The sequence below is a fragment of the Lepidochelys olivacea genome, assembly GCF_965140295.1.
Source record: "Lepidochelys olivacea isolate rLepOli2 genome assembly, chromosome: 27".
NCBI lineage: Eukaryota > Metazoa > Chordata > Testudines > Cheloniidae > Lepidochelys > Lepidochelys olivacea.
Window position 1 is genome coordinate 12,877,769 of NC_140437.1, and position 17,675 is coordinate 12,895,443.

The 17,675-nt window shown below is 49.1% G+C and overlaps 1 protein-coding gene across 4 annotated transcripts in view; it reads right to left on the reverse strand.

The window, feature by feature from the left end:
- Positions 1–17,675, reverse strand: part of ABI3 (ABI family member 3) — a 41,197-nt gene that overhangs the window by 11,727 nt on the left and 11,795 nt on the right. For 2 of the 4 annotated variants that reach the window (XM_084615570.1, XM_084615568.1), the window contains exons 1-3: positions 12,765–12,903; positions 7,752–7,919; positions 5,801–5,977 (exon numbers count right to left, since the gene is read on the reverse strand). In XM_084615570.1, coding sequence (XP_084471696.1) covers positions 5,801–5,977; positions 7,752–7,919; positions 12,765–12,881 — 462 coding nt within the window. In that variant the 5' untranslated portion in view covers positions 12,882–12,903. Of the gene's footprint in view, positions 1–5,800; positions 5,978–7,751; positions 7,920–12,764; positions 12,904–17,675 lie in introns of those variants that run through there. The other 2 variants (XM_084615571.1, XM_084615569.1) reach the window with 1 other exon arrangement.

Below are 17,675 nucleotides of genomic sequence, written 5' to 3' on the forward strand. Positions count from 1 at the left end.
AGCAGGGCCTGCTTCTTGCTCACAGCTTAACTTTGTTTTATATCAGCAAAGTCTTGCCCGTTACTTTAGCTCAGGCCTTAGGCCTCACACCAGGCCTCTGAAAAAAGGACTACAAAGCGTTTTACAAACTTTCATGAATTCTCCAACCATCCCATGCCACCTTCTGAGGGGCAAGAGTAAAGTGCTTGGCCAAGGCCACAAAATAAGCCATGGCAAAGCCAGTGCTTAGGCTGGGTTAAACCTTTATGGAGCTAGTGGGTGTAACCACCGCCCTTCATTTAAGATAGTATTAAGAAACGGTTAAGCTCCTTTATAGCAGCCCCCACTCCAAACATGCAAGTCTGCCCTGGAAATAGAACTATGTGAGCAGAGGGCTTTGCTGGTGATCTTTTGGGGTAAGGGGGTGTGTATGTGAGAGAGAGATGAGACAAGGCAAGAAAGCACACAGAAGCAGACAGAGCTACACACACAGCCTGGACAAGTACAGTGGGGAGCTGGCTAAAAGAGGCTTGGGGCTGTAATCAAAGAAACTATCTCCAGTTGTTTGGTTCCTGCAGTGTTCATGGAATCAGGACTTTGTAACTACACAAGATTGCATCAAAGGGCCCCTGACTCCAGCTGGAACAGCCTACAAGACCCCAATTTGTGGCTAGCTGCTTGGGTCAGAAGGGGTGGCACTGGAAATGGGTTCCAGGAGTCATGATTTCCAGCTCTCTCTCATAGCCAGCGTGCTATGCTCTCAGCCAGAGCTGGGAATGGAATCCAAGACTCCTGAGGTCCTGCTCTAGCTAGCAGACTATACTCCCTTGCCCAGGACCCCAGAATTCCCGCTCCCTGACCTAACCAATAGACCCTACTCCCTCCCAGAGTTTGACATAGGAGTCCTGTCTCACAGGGCTCCCGCTACACCACACCAGCCAAGGAATCCAGAGTCTCCTGCCATGGCTACACAGGTGTAAAGTAAGTTAGACGGACAACTACAGCGTCTTTCAAGTGCAAATGCTCTCCTCCTTTAACTGTCACAACCTGCAATCTTGTTTCTTCGGAGCAGCAGCCCTGGCAGCCCCAGTAATAGGATGAAGTCTTTTTTCCCCTGTTACCAACAGGCAAAACATCCTAAAATATTAATACGCATTTCAGAATTGCCACTCTCCTCACTATGCATCACTGCATGTTCTTTTGTACCCTGCCAGCACCGAGTGCTAGATCAAAACGAAACAGGACATGCTGTCAATCCACTGAGGAGGTTACACAGCTGCAGCTGCTAGGAGACACACGGTGAAAGAGACAAGGCCAGCAAGCCAATGCACCACTGGTGAGAAGGCTCTCAGGAAAGACGCCCCCTCAAAATGGTGAGCATTGGCACACGGTGCATCACTCCCTTTGCCAGGCACTTTTCCAGAGGAACAGAGCCCAAACTTTGTAACATTGGGCTGATAGTGTCCTACACCTTGTTACACATGAACGCAGAAGGCCGGGTTTCCCCTGGGGTAACTCCACTAAGCCAGTGGAGCAGCAGCAGGGGCAAATCTGGCCTCTTGATCTGTTCAGACTCTTGTTCACTTTCTCGGGACAGTCCTGCTGAGCAAGGCACTAGGGTATTTCTGAACCTGCCGCCCCGTATTAGTGCGTGACTCCTCTTATAAAGTGTCATGCCTGCCGGAGTGCAGCGAATGAGTTTATCTGAAAGGCTCAGGAGGAAGATGTAAGAGTGGAAAGATTTTCCTGTCACTTGGCCTGAGGTCTAGAATAAAACAAGCAGGCCAGACAGCTTGTCCCAAAGCTGGGATTGGATGGCTCAAGCAGTTGGGATACAGAGCCAGTGACCTCCGAGTTGGAATTAAGCCCATGTTCTAGTGAGCAACCAAAAGGTCTTAGCATCCAAGAGCTGTTCAGGGCCCAGTCTGCTCTGTTTCAGCCCAGCTCCCGGTGGACAAGCATCCATGCGATCAGCAGAAAGTGGCTCTCTCAGCAGAGAGCCAAATTAACAGGATCAAGAGGCATGAGCTGAGGACAAGGTGGAAGAAGGTTGGGCCACCATATTGACAAGATTGGGTACATGGCTACACATCTTTCTGTGGCTAGCCAGGCTGTAAAGCCACACAGCCAGCATCTGTCACCAGTGCCACATTCACCTGCCCTTTAAAATATTTAAAGGGAAAAATAATACAAACTGGACAAGCCCAAACCCTAAGAAAAAGCTCTTACTCCGGTAAATGCAGCATTTTACTAGGGGCCAGGAGCCAAGAGAACATTAACCCACAGGCTACCAGAATTAGCAAGAAAGAAATGGATCAGAACCATTAAGCAGCTGATCTAAAGTCAATGGGTGGGGGAGGGTCTTTCCATTGACTTCAATGGCTTTTGGATCGGGCCTTAAGGAACAGACTGTCACATGAATTCATGCGCAGCCAGTACATGCTGATGCTTTGACAAGATGGCCATTGGCATCGCATGGGGAGCTGAGCACATCGGAAGATCTGGCCTTTATTTAGCTCCCTTGACAGAAGCGAAGCTCATTGGAAAAAGTCTGACATCTGCCATGCACAAAATAGCACCGAGAAGGTCCTTCAGACCAATGGGGCTGATCACTTACCCACAGGGAGCAGCAGAAAGCATGCAAGAGCTGGGTGGAGGAAGCAGCCCTTAGAGCTGTGGCGAGCACGCTGCTGAGAAAGCGGAGGCGATCGTGGGAAAAGAGAGCCCGAGCAGACAACTTCCCGCGTCTGCATTAAGCTAGCTGTGGCAGTTTCGATCTCGGGTGGTTACGGTCGTCTCAGCTCGCTGGGCACCTAGCTGATGAAACCCTCCTGCATGGGGACTTTTTTTTTTCTTTTGGTTTCTTAAAGGTGACTCACAAAAGGAGAAAATAATAGGGCTTGTTGTGGCACTTTTGCTGCGTTCAGAAGAGATACCAGAAGGGATTCAGACATCTTCTCCTCTGAAGAACTCGCTGGGCAGCTGGAGAACTGGGAGGATTATAACACTACAGATACCAAGGGAGTAACATCAGAGTCCCCGAGAGAAGAAAGGATTTTTAGTCGGTGTCTCAGAACAACAACAACAAAGTGCATAATGGCTATTGAATTGTAAACCTGGGGGAGCAAAGCTCCATGGTAACGGCTCAGCATCTCGCCCCCCGACTCCATTCAGGGATGAGAAAGTGACATGCACGCATCTCTGAGGCATCCAAGAAGTTCTCCATCAAAAACAGGGAAGGCAAAAAAAATAAAATAAGCAGCAGCAAAAAGACACCCTTGCAGATCATTTTACTACGTCATATAAAAAGGCGGGGAAACGGCACAAATCCATTTTCTTTTTCTTTGGCAAATGATCTTTACCAACAGAGTCTGAGCAACACATGCCTGGGAGACAGAAATGCAGCACCCAGAGAGATGAAGAGGTTGGGTTGCCTAGTGGTTAGGGCAAATAACACCAGCACCACTCTGGCTCCAGCTCCTGCCAAGGCTTCCATCTCTCATCAAGCTCTGCTCTTTTTCCTTTCAAAGAGGAAGAGGAGGGCTGGGCTGTGGTTCACCAGAGGACTCTAGCTGTCCACAAAGGAAACGCTTAGAGACGCTGTGTCTGTCTGCCTGTCTCTGCATGAGACATCAGAACTCCTGGTGTGTCTCACATACACCCACGCAACCCCACCAAACTCACGAAGGTTGCCCAAGTCATGAGAGCAAGATTTGGACTCTAGTGTTTTCTACAGCAATTTTCTTGTGACTCTGGATTGTAATGCCTGGTTAAAATCCCTTCCATCCCTTTTATTGGAACTCTGGAACGGCTGACTTAGAGGCAGACATCACAAGATCCATCCCAGGTTTTATACAAGACCCTACTGCACATTGGGATTGGACGCTTTGAGATTGGGATTGTTGCGTCATCTGGATCAGCAGCAATGTTGGCTGCATTCAGGGAGGTGTGTGGGCTACTGGCTAGAGCAGGGCTCTGGGAGAATTCTGGATTCTGTTCCCACTTCTGCCACTGACTCACTTTGCGGCCCCAGGCAACTCACTTCACCTTGCTATGCCTCAGGTCTTCCACCTGTTGTGGTGGGATAATAATTCCCTACCTTGCAGGAGTGTTTGAAGGGTTAATTAATGTCTGTAAAACATGGTGGAGCCTCTTTGATCAAAGGGGAAAGTTACATACTCTTCACCATAACACTTCAACTAGCAGAAGAAGGTCTAACATGACCCAAGGGCTGGAAGCTGAAGCTAGACAAATTAAGACTGGAAATGAGGCACACATTTTTAACTGTAAAAAGAAAAGGAGTACTTGTGGCACGAAAGCTTATGCTCAAATAAATTGGTTAGTCTCTAAGGTGCCACAAGTACTCCTTTTCTTTTTGCGAATACAGACTAACATGGCTGTTACTCTGAAACCATTTTTAACTGTGAGAGTTATTAAACCACTGGATGAATTTACCAAGGGTCATGGTGGATTCTCCATCCCTGGCAATTTTTAAATCAAGATTAGATGTTTTTCTACAAGAAAATCCTCCAGGAATGATTTTGGAGCAGTTCTCTGACCTGTGCTATACAGGACGTCAGACTAGATGAAACTATGAAGAGTGAATAAAGAAGAATTCAGTGAAGCTGAGAGCTCTTTACCTTAGACTAATAGGCCAAGACTTTCAGAGGCGATGCGTGATTCAGAGTGCCTGATTTGCCAGATGTTGAGGATGGCTGATTTTCCCAGAGCAGGTGCTCAGCACTTTCTAAACCTGGCCTTTTCAGATGTGTCAAGTTGGCCTCCCAAAGAAAAATTGGAGGACCTCAAACAAAATTAATACTTTCAAACCGATGACCATACTTTTCTACGGCCGGGTGAGATTATTGTGATCATCTAGCAGCCTGACCTGCATAACACAGGCCACAGAATCTCACCCAGGGAGTCCTCCAGTGGATTTAGTCTTCCCTGCTATGTAAGCAACACCATCATAGAATCATAGAATCATAGAATATCAGGGTTGGAAGGGACCCCAGGAGGTCATCTAGTCCAACCCCCTGCTCGAAGCAGGACCAATTCCCAGTTAAATCATCCCAGCCAGGGCTTTGTCAAGCCTGACCTTAAAAACCTCTAAGGAAGGAGATTCTACCACTTCCCTAGGTAACGCATTCCAGTGTTTCACCACCCTCTTAGTGAAAAAGTTTTTCCTAATATCCAATCTAAACCTCCCCCACTGCAACTTTAGACCATTACTCCTTGTTCTGTCATCTGCTACCATTGAGAACAGTCTAGAGCCATCCTCTTTGGAACCCCCTTTCAGGTAGTTGAAAGCAGCTATCAAATCGCCCCTCACTCTTCTCTTCTGCAAGCTAAACAATCCCAGCTCCCTCAGCCTCTCCTCATAACTCATGTGTTCCAGTCCCCTAATAATTTTTGTTGCCCTTCGCTGGACTCTCTCCAATTTATCCACATCCTTCTTGAAGTGTGGGGCCCAAAACTGGACACAGTACTCCAGATGAGGCCTCACCAATGTCGAATAGAGGGGAACGATCACGTCCCTCAATCTGCTCGCTATGCCCCTACTTATACATCCCAAAATGCCATTGGCCTTCTTGGCAACAAGGGCACACTGCTGACTCATATCCAGCTTCTCGTCCACTGTCACCCCTAGGTCCTTTTCCGCAGAACTGCTGCCTAGCCATTCGGTCCCTAGTCTATCAATCCCAATAACTCCCAACTGAACTAGAGCCTCTCTCATTACGGAGCCTGAGTGTGGTCACTTCAAGCTCCCTGTGACCTGGGATCCATCCGGATGGATTTCACCTGAGGGGTTTATTCTGACCTTTATCCCATGACCAACATCATCCAGGGTGCTAAAGTTGAGGGGTTTCCTGTAGTAAGCTTCCAGGGGTTCCTGATATGTTGGATAGATGATTTTCTGGTAGTGGGGGGGCCTCTTGCAGACTGTCAGCGTTCCAATCTCTCGACGAGCCACTTTCTCCTTGTGCACGTCTACCATCTGCAGAGAGAGACAATCGCCATCGGTCACCTTCCCCGCCAGGGCCTTTCCTCTTGGAGGAACCTCAAACCCCCATAGTTATTCCACTAAGAGGCATGAGTTTCTCCATCTGAAATTCGTGGGGCTCCAAAAGCACTCTTCCCCCTAAATGAGAGGCTCTTGTGTGGAGACCACAGGCCTGGGAGCCAGGACTCCTGGGTCCTCTTCCCAGCTCTGCAATGGTCCTTAAGTCCCAACGCCTCTCAGTGCCTCAGTTTCTCCATCTATAAAGTTGGGGGTGGAGGGGGCAGGGAAGGGTTGCTGCCTCCCGGGGAGGAGTGGTGAAACTTAATGAGGGCTTGCTCCTGAACTCCATGGTGCAGTTCCCACACTTTAATGCTGCAGGATCAGGCATGTGGGGGCAGATGCTCAGCTGAGGTAAATGGACACAGTTCCACTGACCTCAATGGAGCTACACCAATTTACACCTGCTGATGATCTGGCCCTTCATGTTCAGAAAGTCCTTTGAGAGCCTCACTAAAAACAAGCAAAGGCCCCAGCTCTTCGCAGCATTTAATCCATTCCTCTGCAGTTTCCTGAGCAGGTTTCCCCCCCACCCCCTAATTATTTTTCTCCAGCTAACAGGAAAGTTACCAGGCAACTTTCATGCACAGGAAAAGGGCTGGCTGTCACTGAACGCTCCATACACATCCGTAGACTCCAAAAGGATAAGGATGGGGGTGGGGGAGCAGTCAGATACACACGGTCTTGCTGGGCAGAGAGTCAAACCCTTCAGTCAGCTATGGGGCCGTCTTTCCTGTGCAGTAAGGGACAGAGCCCACACGAAGTTAGCAGCTCGCTATTCTGTGTGTCAAAATGAACAGGGCTCCTGGGGCCCATTCCTGCAGGGCTTTCCCGCTTGTGGGGCAAAGAGGTCTTCGTGCCGTTTGCCTGCATTGCAGGGTATGCACATGGGCTCGAAAACTGCCATCGCTTAAGTACCAGTGCAGGATTCTCAGGAGGTGCAGAGCACCCACGACTCCATTCAAACTCAGCGGGAGCTGCAAGTGGTCAGCCCCTGTGAAAATCAGGCCCCACTGTCTCCCCAAAGGGATCTGGGGCACTTTGAAGGATCACCAATTATTCTTCGTGCTATGACAGCACCTAAGTGGCTTGATCAGGGATGACAGCCTCACTGTGCTTGGCCCAGATACACTGAGGACGGCTGTAGCTCCGCCAATAGCAATGACTGCAGGCTGTAAGTGCGGAGCGGGGCATGTACAGTAGAAATCCCTCACATGCGGGTATCAAACCCGACTTGAGCCAACAGCAGGATTTGAGCCCCAGACCTTCAGCACTGAAAACACGAGCCTCTACCACACGAGCTAAAGGAGCACTTTCATCAGCTGCTAATATAAACCTCTTACGTGGACCAACCCCTAGCCCAGCGTCAAAGATCCACACATTTAGCGTGGCCTACCTGTGTGCAGCACAGAAGTCACAGACGGCGGGTGAGGAGTCGGAGGCTATGTCTACGCTGCAATCAGAGGGGCGATCAGACACACCGGAGCCTGCGGTGATCTAGCTGACTCACATAATAAGTGAAGCTGCGGCAGCATGGGCATACACTCAAGCGGTTAGCCCGTGTGGCTACGGCTTCTTTGCTGTTGTTATTCACCATCTAGATCAAAGCTAGCTCGGGGAGGTCTACGTGTGCTGTAGTCCCACCGCTGACTGCAGTGTAGACATACCCAGGGTGAACCACCCCCATTGTCTCTAGGCATTTCCCACCCACCTGCGCAATGCAGCAGACGTTGGCTTCCACCTGGTGGAGTTCCGTTGCATGCAGGTCCAACATTTGGAGGACGTTGCTGGCTAGGTTGCTGATCTGGTACGCGACGCTAGCCAAGGACTGCGCACTGTAAGCCATGGTCTCCTCCAGGGCTTTCCTCTTGTCTGTTGCCTGGAACAGAAAACAAAAATGTTTGGGAGTCACCCTGGCCAGACTCTGACACCATTGTGATGGCACAGTATAAGAACCCAACCGAACGGGAGAGCCAGGAGACTGGCGTGGTCTCAGGGTCCACAGGCTTCTCTGACATTCTACCACTATAATCTTTAAGATGTTTTGTACTGGAGAGGCTCAGGGACTCGGGACTTGGATACCAGCCCTTTGATATTTAAGCCAACAGTTCTGGTGTCTCAAGAGGAGATCAAACAGGCCAGTTTTCGTTTACATGGGATGAAGAGCTGGTGTAAGGTGCAGGAGTGGACCACTCTGAAGACTACTTGCCCTGGGGATAAACACAGCCTGGGTAGTGTCAGTGAAGACTCCTTCTCCTCCCTGTACTATCCCCAGCTGACATGTCTAGATGCTGCTCTGGAGAAACTGCCCTCTATCTCCATGGGCCATTTGTTCCTGGCTTCTCTTCTAAGACAGCCAACCAGGGGGCCAAATGTGACATGGACACTTGGACCTAGGAACTAATCTACGACCACCAACTCCATTCACACAGCCTGCCAATCAGCCTTCAGCTGTCAGTGGTGTAACAGACTGGCTACTGTCTATGTGAACCACTGCCCTCTGCTGGATGGATCAGAACTGCTCAGCTGTATGTGCCATAAGCCCTCTACTGTCATAGAACATAAGAATGGCCATACTGGGTCAGACCAAAGGTCCATCTAGCCTAGTATCCTGTCTTCCGACAGTGGCCAATGCCAGGTGCCCCAGAGGGAATGAACAGGTAATTATCAAGTGATCCATTCCCTGTTACTCATTCCCAGCTTCTGGCAAACAGAGGCTAGGGACAGCATCCCTGCCCATCCTGGCTAATAGCCATTGATGGACCTATCCTCCATGAATTTATCTAGTTCTTTTTTGGACCCTGTTATACTCTTGGACTTCACAACATCCCCTGGCAAAGAGTTCCACTGTTTGACTGTGCATTGTGTGAAGAAATACTTCCTTTTGTTTGTTTTAAACCTGCTGCCTATTAATTTTATTTGGTGACCCCTAGTTCTTGTGCTATGAGGAGTAAATAACACTTCCTTATTTACTTTCTCCACACCAGTCATGATTTTATAGACCTCAATCATATCCCCCCTTCGTCATCTCTTTTTCAAGCTGAAAAGTCCGAGTCTTATTACTCTCTCCTCATATGGAAGACGTTCCATACCCCTAATCATTTTTGTTGCCCTTTTCTGAACCTTTTCCAATTCCAATACATCTTTTTTGAGAGGAGGCGACCACAACTGGAAGCAGTATTCAAGATGTGGGCGTACCATGAGTTTATATAGAGGCAATATGATATTTTCTGTCTTATTATCGATCCCTTTCTTAATGATTCCCAACATTCTGTTTGCTTCTTTGACTGCCACTGCACCTTGAATGGATGTTTTCAGAGAACGATCCACAATGACTCCAAGATTTCTTTCTTGAGTGGTAACTGCTAATTTAGACCCCATCATTTTATATGTATAATTGGTATTATGTTTACCAATGTGCATTACTTTGCACATGGAAATTCCCCTTTAGTTCAAAGGTTAAATGCCTGCTTGTTTTGGAGCAGGAAAATCCCATGTTCTATCCCCAGCATCACTTTGAAGTTCTGAGAGGCCAGAGTTTGAGACAACAATGAACTCCTAAACAGCCTTGGATTTGTTACAATGATTTTCAATCAGGGCCAGAGGCAGAGTTGAAAGGTCCCATAGCCCAGCCCCAGCTCACTAGCGTGATTCCTTTTACAAGGAGCAAACCGGGTGGTGTCCCTGCTCAATTAGACCCCGAGGAGGATAGTTCATAGCTGGCAAGGGGTGGGGCTCTCAGGAAGCGGAACCAACTGACTCTGCGAAGAGACAGCGTCTTTTAATTGGCATTGGGCTTAATTTTAAGATGTTTCCTTCTGCTTTCCAAATGCATCAAACTTCCTTCAGCTGCGTCAACAGAACAAGAGCAGGTCACTGACACCCATTACTCAGGGACACTTGTGTCTGCCTGAAACTACACTATTACTCCAGCCCCACCCTGGCCTTGACAGGAGGATAAAGGCAGCTGTTAATCCCCGTTTGCCGGTATTGTATCCATATTGGTCCCAGGATATTAGAGAGACAAGGCGGGTGAGGGAATATCTTGTATGGCACCAACGTCTGGTGGTGAAAGAGACAAGCTTTCGAGCTACACACACCTTCCCAGGCCTGAAGAAGAGCTCTGTGTAGCCCGACAGCTTGTCTCTTTCATCACCAGAAGTTGGTGCCATAAAAGATATTCCCTTGCTTGCCTCGTCTTGCTGTTACTCTGGACAAGGATGCCAGGGTGTTCTCACTTGGGAAGGGGAAACAAAACAGCTAGGCTACGTCTACACTTCCGCCTACGTCGGCAAAACTTATGTTGCATAGGGGTGTGAATATTTCACCGACATAAATGTTTGTGTACATGGTGCTATGTCAGTGGGAGAGCTTCTCCCGCTGACATAGCTACCGCCGCTTGTGGAGGTGGTTTTTTTATGCCGATGGGAGAGCTCTCTGTACTGGTACAGCTGTGACTCTGTACCGATAGACATGGCCCCAGAATCCTGCACCCCGAGCCCAGGACATGCTGGAAATGGATCTTCTGTTCTAGATGACCTGGGTGGAAACAAATGAAGGCTTGATGCAAAGGGCTCTGCAGTCAATGGTGAGTCTCCCATTGACTTTAATGGGCTTTGGATCAGGCTGTAAAACCCCCATGTTCTGCGGGAACTGAAGGGAACAACCCAAGAGTCTTAGGTAGGCTACAGCACTGTTTGCCTGTTGCTGTGTCACTGCAAGCTGTCCTCTTCTCAAGCTAAGCAGGGTCAGGTAAGCTTAGTTCTTAGACGCAATCCTCTCGGGAACCCCTCAGCAGTGCTAGCCATTTGGTAGATAACGTTTTCTGAGTCAGTGTGTGGTCATGGTGTTAGCACACCTCCGGGGCTGGGGGTGCTGATTTTCACAGGAGAAATAAAACCAAGCGGCTGGCCATCTGTAGTCACTCAAGATCCACTTCAGCCATTGCCGTTTTCACAACAGTGCAAGTGCTACCCTTGGTGTCCTGCCCAAATTCCAGCTCGAACAATTACATTCTGTGTATTGAAATTCCACCTCTATTTTCAACTGGACACATTGTGATTCTTCTCTTTGTGCCCTGAATGGTTGTGTGGTGCCATCTGTGTTCCACCCCAGAAGTGGCTGCATTTCAGAGTGACTAGTTTAATCCCTCAAACCAAGAGTTTGTACAGCCCTTTAGAATCCACATGGACCAAAGATGGTTAAGACACACTGGACTTTGACTCCGCACACCAGGATTAAAATCTTCCTTCTGCCAGAGACCCTCTGTACCTCAGTTTCCTACCTATAAAATCAGGATAATGCTCCCCTTGTTTATTTGGATTGTAACTGCTTTGTTAGAGCACCCCTCAACGAGAGCCCTGATCTCAGCTGAGGCTGCTAGGTGCTACCACAATGCAAAGGAAACAAGAATAGATACCAAGATCGTTCTCCACTCCCATCTGGAGAAGGGAAGGAGGTGGGTTTTAATTCCCAGGTTGAACATGGAAGGGAACAACGCTGCAATTTCTTCAATGAAGCAGTCGCAGAAGAAGACTGCTGCTCACCCAGGAGCTATCACTGAAGCATTGTGGCAGTGACTAAGCCAGAAACTGCAAAGCCAAGGCTGCCGCTTGCGGCTCTTGGGGGTTCTGCTATTTCACAGGTGCATGAGCTGAGCACAGAGTTTCAGCTTTTACCTCTGTGTTTCCTGACACATGATTCTTGGTGTCACCACGCGGAACAATCCCCCTCCCACTGAATCTCCACCCCCTCCTGCCCCAGTTGTATGTGAATAATTGGTCACTCTTCCCCTTTAAAAACCTATCTAGAAATTAACAAAGGGAAAACCTTATTAGGGTGGATCCAGTCTTTATCGCCATATAGTACAGTGCTTATACTTACAGATCATCAGGATGGGTTGTCATTAAGACTGGATGTGGAGACAGAAGATCCAGGTTCACTCCCCAGCTCTGCCACCCACAGACCCTGTGACCTTGGGCACATCACTTCACCTGCCTGTACCTTAGCTCCCCATCAGTAAATGGGGGTAACGCTTTCTGCTTAGCTAAGCTCATTGAGCTCTAAAGAGGAAAAGTGCTATATAAGAGCTACATATTATTATTGTGCTAGGCACTCTGCAAACACACAGGGCTTGTCTTCACTATGGAAAAAGGTTTGTCCTTCACTCAAGTTAGCTAGTGCAAGGTAGAAGCCTAGTGACGAGAAGGCAGATGCTACGTCTCACAGACATTTGCAGGTCAAGTTGAAGACCAGGCTCCCCTGGGGTCGGATTTGAGTTAAGAACATACCTTTCCCCCACTATGCCCCACCACAGTGAAGACATGGTCTCTCTGCACCTCGGAGCTTACAATCTAAGGACACAAAAGACACCAAGGCACAGCAGATGGAGTGGTTTCTCTAAGATGACAGAGACCAGAATCCAGGTCTTCCAAGTCCTGGTCTCTCCAAAGGTAAGATGATTTTCTTTCCTTCTTTTTTTACTCTGCACAGACAGCAATGTCTGATCCTTTGCATAAGAGTCTCTGAAGTTTTCATGCCCCTAACAGCATGCCCAAGATCTTTGCACCTGCAGCCTCATGATTCTGCCCCTCTTTGGCACATGCCCAATCAAATTAGGGGAAGCCCACCACATGCCCAGCACACATTCTCCCCAGCCCCTGAAGACCTGCTGCAGTACCATAGAGATCGGCATGGTGTGTGGGGGCAGACAGCATGCACCTACCTGCATGTAGTTGTTCTCACAGTAGTCAGCCACTTTGTGAAGTTTGCTGTAATTCTCCCTCAGGACTTGCCTGGCAGAGGGGATTTCATGCTGCTGAAGTTTCTGCAGTTCAGACATGCTGCTGCTTTGCTCTGTTCCCACTTCCTTCTCTGAGAGAGCTGCTGTCCTAGCCTGGGGTTTTGAACCTTGCAGCTCTCAGACACGCTGGTGCAGTCATTGGCTGGGGAGGAGCTCAGTCACACTTCAACTGCCTTCAGCAGCAGTGACCCTTTTCCTTCGCATTTCACATAGAGAATGGAGGACCTCAGTCATCTGCCTCAGATTCACTATGCACTGGTCACTTGCCCAGTCATCTTGGGGGTTAATTCAAAGACACCCGACTTCCAGCCCCTAACACTCTGCTAACCACCCTTGGTTCCTTGCATCCCAGCCCCTGATCTGGAGGCTGACTGATACAACGAGAAACCAAGGTGATCGGAATAACTCAGGAAACTTAGGATTTGCCAGGAGAGGAAACTATTATTTTAGCTCTGGGTCTGTTTACTGATTGCTACAAATGGGTTCCCACGTTCTGTAGGACAGAGGGGTTGCAACATGCACTGGGCTGCAGCAAGGAGGAAGCTGGTGTCAAACCATTGATCTGATCCTCTTGGGGAATGGGTGGATGGAAAAGGAGCAACGGAGGCAGGGATATGGAGACAGCCACCAGACATGCTCATGGGAAGCTCTGGGGACCAGGCGAGAGAAAAGCAGCAGCGATAAAGGATGTGAGTCATGTTCCCGCTGGCAGAAAAGTAAGTCGGCGATGGAAAAAGAAGCATTTCCAAGAAGAATCCAGCAGCTAGGAAGCTAAACTATCAGGCAACAGCAGGTTCCTTAGGCGTCGACTTGTGTCCCACTCCTGTCATCTGCTTGAGGCATTTGTTCCTGTGTTCACAGCCGAACCTAGATGCCATGCTCAGTTTTCTCTACGGCTGCAGCTCCTCCGTAGCACATCTAGGGGGTCAAATCCTGGCCCTACTGAAACCAACGAGTAGGGAAACCTTAGAGATGAATACAATAAAGCAATGGGGTTCCTCATATTCAGGGGGACCAAGGTTTCCAGCAGAGACAGGCCTGAACCAACCCCTCGAAACAGCTCTGAACTCGGGCAGATCAAAACCCAACATCTGGCTCAGATATTTGTGCCATGAGCTCAGTTCTGTTTTCCAGAGATCATGCAGGGCCTGGCATCACTCCACATGCTACATAGCAGTTGTTCCTTGACTTAGTCATAAACACAGCTTTAACCTGGTTATGGTCCAGTCTACACTATAAAGTGCAACAGTGGGGCTCTTCCATTCCAACCCCTCTGTGCTGCACTGCCACTTTATCTCCCCAGCTGGGGATTCTCCCAATGTGAGCAAGTCCCCATTGACAGCCAGTTTAGTCTGTTCCTACTCTTCTCCAGAGCACAGGGGATGCGACCACAGTGCTGCTGAGCTCAAGCTATTCTACAATTGGCAGATGGCCCTTTGGGGGCCGCAGCCAGTTGGTGCACTTTAGAGCAGCTCCTAGGCTGCTCTAATCACAGAATCATAGAAATGTTGGGCTGGAAGGGATCTCGAAAAGTCATCAAGTCCAGCTCCATGCATGGAGACTGGACCAAGTAAACCTAGACTAACCCTGACAGGTGTTTGTCCAACCTGTTCTTCAAAACCTCCAATGATGGGGATTCTACAACCTCCCTTGGAAGCCTATTCCAGAGCTTAACGATGCTTAGAGTTAGAAAGTTTTCGTTATATCTAACTTCAGTCTCACTTGCTGAAAATTAAGCCCATTACTTCTTGTCCTTTCTTCAGTGGACATGAAGAACAATTGATCACTGTCCTCTTTATAACAGCCCTCAACATATCTGAAGGGCTTCATCGGGTTCCCCTGTCAATCTTTTTTTCTCAAGACTGAACATGGCCAGTTTGTTTAATCTTTCCTCACAGGTCAGGTTTTCCAAACCTTTTATCACTTGTGTTGCTCTCCTCTGAACTCTCTTCAGTTTGTCCATATCCTTCCTAGGGTGCGGTGTCCAGAACTGGACGCAGTACTCCAGCTGAGGCCTCACCAGTGCTGAGTAGAGCGAGACAATTACCTAACACATTTTACATACAACACCCCTGTTAATATGCCCCAGAATGATATTAGACTTTTTAACAACTGCAGCACATTGTTCACTCATATTCAGTTTGTGATTCATTATAACCTGCAGATCCTTTTCAGCAGGACCACCTAGCCAGTTATTCCCCATTTTATAGTTATCATTTGATTTTTTTCTTTCTTAAGTGAAATATTTGGCCTGTGTCTTCATTAAATTTCATCTTGTTGAATTCAGGCCAATTGTCCAATTTGTCAAGGTCATTTTGAATTCTAATCCTGTACTCCAAAGCCCTTGCGACCCCTCCTGGCTTGGTGTGATCCACACATTTTATACGCATACTCTCCACTCCATGATCCAAGTAATTAATGAACATATTGAACAGTACCAAACCTAGGACTGACCCCTGTGCCCCAAGATCCCACTATATAAGCCCTCCCAATTAGGTTGTTTTGGCATGATTTGTTCTTGACAAATCCATATTGGTTATTCCTTATAACTCTATTATCCTCTAGATGCTTACAAACTGATTGTTTAATAACTTGTTCTAGTATCTTTCCAGATATCAAAGTTAGACTGGTCTATAATTCCCTGGGTCCTATTTGTTCCCCATTTTAAAGATAGATACTATGTTTGTCCTTCTCCAGCACTCTGGGACCTCACCCATCATCCACAAATTCTGAAAGACAATTGCTAACGGTTCTGAGATTGCATCAACTAATTTCTTAAGTAGTGTAGGCTGAATTTCTTCAGGCCCTTCTGACTTGATCTAAATCTAACTTATCTAAATATTCTTTACCCTGATCTTTCCCTATTTTGGCTTGCATTCCCTTCCCCTTGTTGTTAATATACATTGTGTTGAGGTCAGTGATGAGCTGCCAAAATCTTAACAACGGGTTCCCTCCTCACCCCACATCATTGCCCACCCCCGCCTCCCGGGACTCCTGCCCCATCCAATCCCCCCTGCGTTCCCCATCCACCCCCCTCCCCTGTCCCCTGACTGCCCCCAGAACCGTAGTGGGTGCCCACCCCACCCCTAAGAGCCAGAGGCACCTGCTGGGGGGCGAGGTGGGGAGTCCCGGTGGTGCTTATCTAGGGCAGCTCCCAGGAAGCATCCAGCACGTCCCTCTGGCTCCTAGGGGCGGAGGAGCGTAGCTAGCGGGGGGAGCAGCCGCTCCCCCCACTGATCACATCAAAAGTGGCGCCTTAGGCACCAATTCCCTGAGGGCTCCGGGGCACCCACAGGGAAAATTTGATGGGTGGAGAGCACCCACCGGCAGCTCTCCGCCCCATGCCTGGCCCCAGCTCACCTCCGCTCCGCCTCCTCCCCTGAATGCACCGCCCCACTCTGCTTCTCCGTGCCCCCCCGCCTCCGGCTTCCCGCAAATCAGCTGTTCGGCGGGAAGCTGCGGAAGGCTGAGAAGCAGGCGGTGGCTTCCAGCTTAGGCCGAGGGTGGCGGAGGTGAGCTGGGGCGGGGAGCGGTTCCCCTGCACACACACACACACACACCCCAGGTTATCTGCTGCGGCGCGGGTGGCCCTCCTCGTGCCCCCCCGCCCAAGTTCACCTCCTCTCTGCCTCCCTGGGCCTGAGCCTGAAGCCACTGCTTGCTTCTCAGCCCGCCCCAGCTTCCCGCGTGAACAGCTGATTCGTGGGAAGCCTGCGGGGGCGGAGAAGCAGGGAGGGGTGGCGCATTCAGGGGAGGAGGTGGAGGCGGAGCAGAGGTGAGGTGAGCTGGGGCCGGGGGTGGGGCGGGGAGCTGCCGGTGGGTGCTCTGCACCCACCAAATTTTCCCCTTGGGTGCTCCAGGGCTGGAGCACCTGTGGAGTCGGCCCCTAAGGCGCCACTTTGGGCCGGTTAAATTTAGAAGCCCGTTTAGAACCGGTTGTCCCTCATGGAACAACCGGTTCTAAAAGGTCTTCTAAATTTAACAACCAGTTCTAGCAAACCCGTGCGAACTTGCTCCAGCTCACCACTGGCTGAGGTTCTAATCTCATTAACCTTTTCAGTGAGCCTGACTGCTCGTGATGAAATCCAGGGAAATTTAACTTTTACCTTGATTTCCAAAGGCAGCAGAGGTATGCCAAACTGAAAAAGACTTTGGTGCCTAACTCCCATTCAAATCAATGGGATTTAGGCACCATCTTGAATCCCACCCTAAATGCTTCTGCAAATTCCTCTTATGTCTCAAGTGCAGGAGCCCTCCTACTTGCTTTCGCCATGCCAGATCAGTAAGTAGATGCAACTCCATTCTCAGTCGGTCTCAGCCTTTGGCTGCTCTTCTGCTGAAGGGGAAGGGCTGCAGACAAGGGAGAGATCACTGCTTCTCCCTGGGGGAAGTTGGGGAAGGAGGTCACAAGTTTCAGGACTTGTCCACACGTGAAAATTAATCCAGAATAAGGTAGGGTGTGAGTTTAAAGCAGATGAAGACCATCCACACATGGAGATAATCAAGAGTAGCTATTCTGGAATCGCTCCCTGTGTAGACAAGCCCTCAGGGTATTTCTACACTACAGCTGCTACAGCAGAACGACAGTGCAGTAGCCGTGCCACAGCGTAGACGCCTCTGACATCAACAGAAGATGTTTTTTCATCAATGTAGTTAATTCGAGAGGTGGTAGCTAGATCAATGGAAGAATCCGTCTGTCAACCTATCCATGTCTACACGGGGAGTCAGTTTCCTGTCTATAGAAGCAGTGCAAACTTTTTCCCATGCTGCCCTACCAGCATTCCTCAGTCCTGGCTTGGAGGAGGCAAAGAGGCCCACTCGATCCTTACCTCC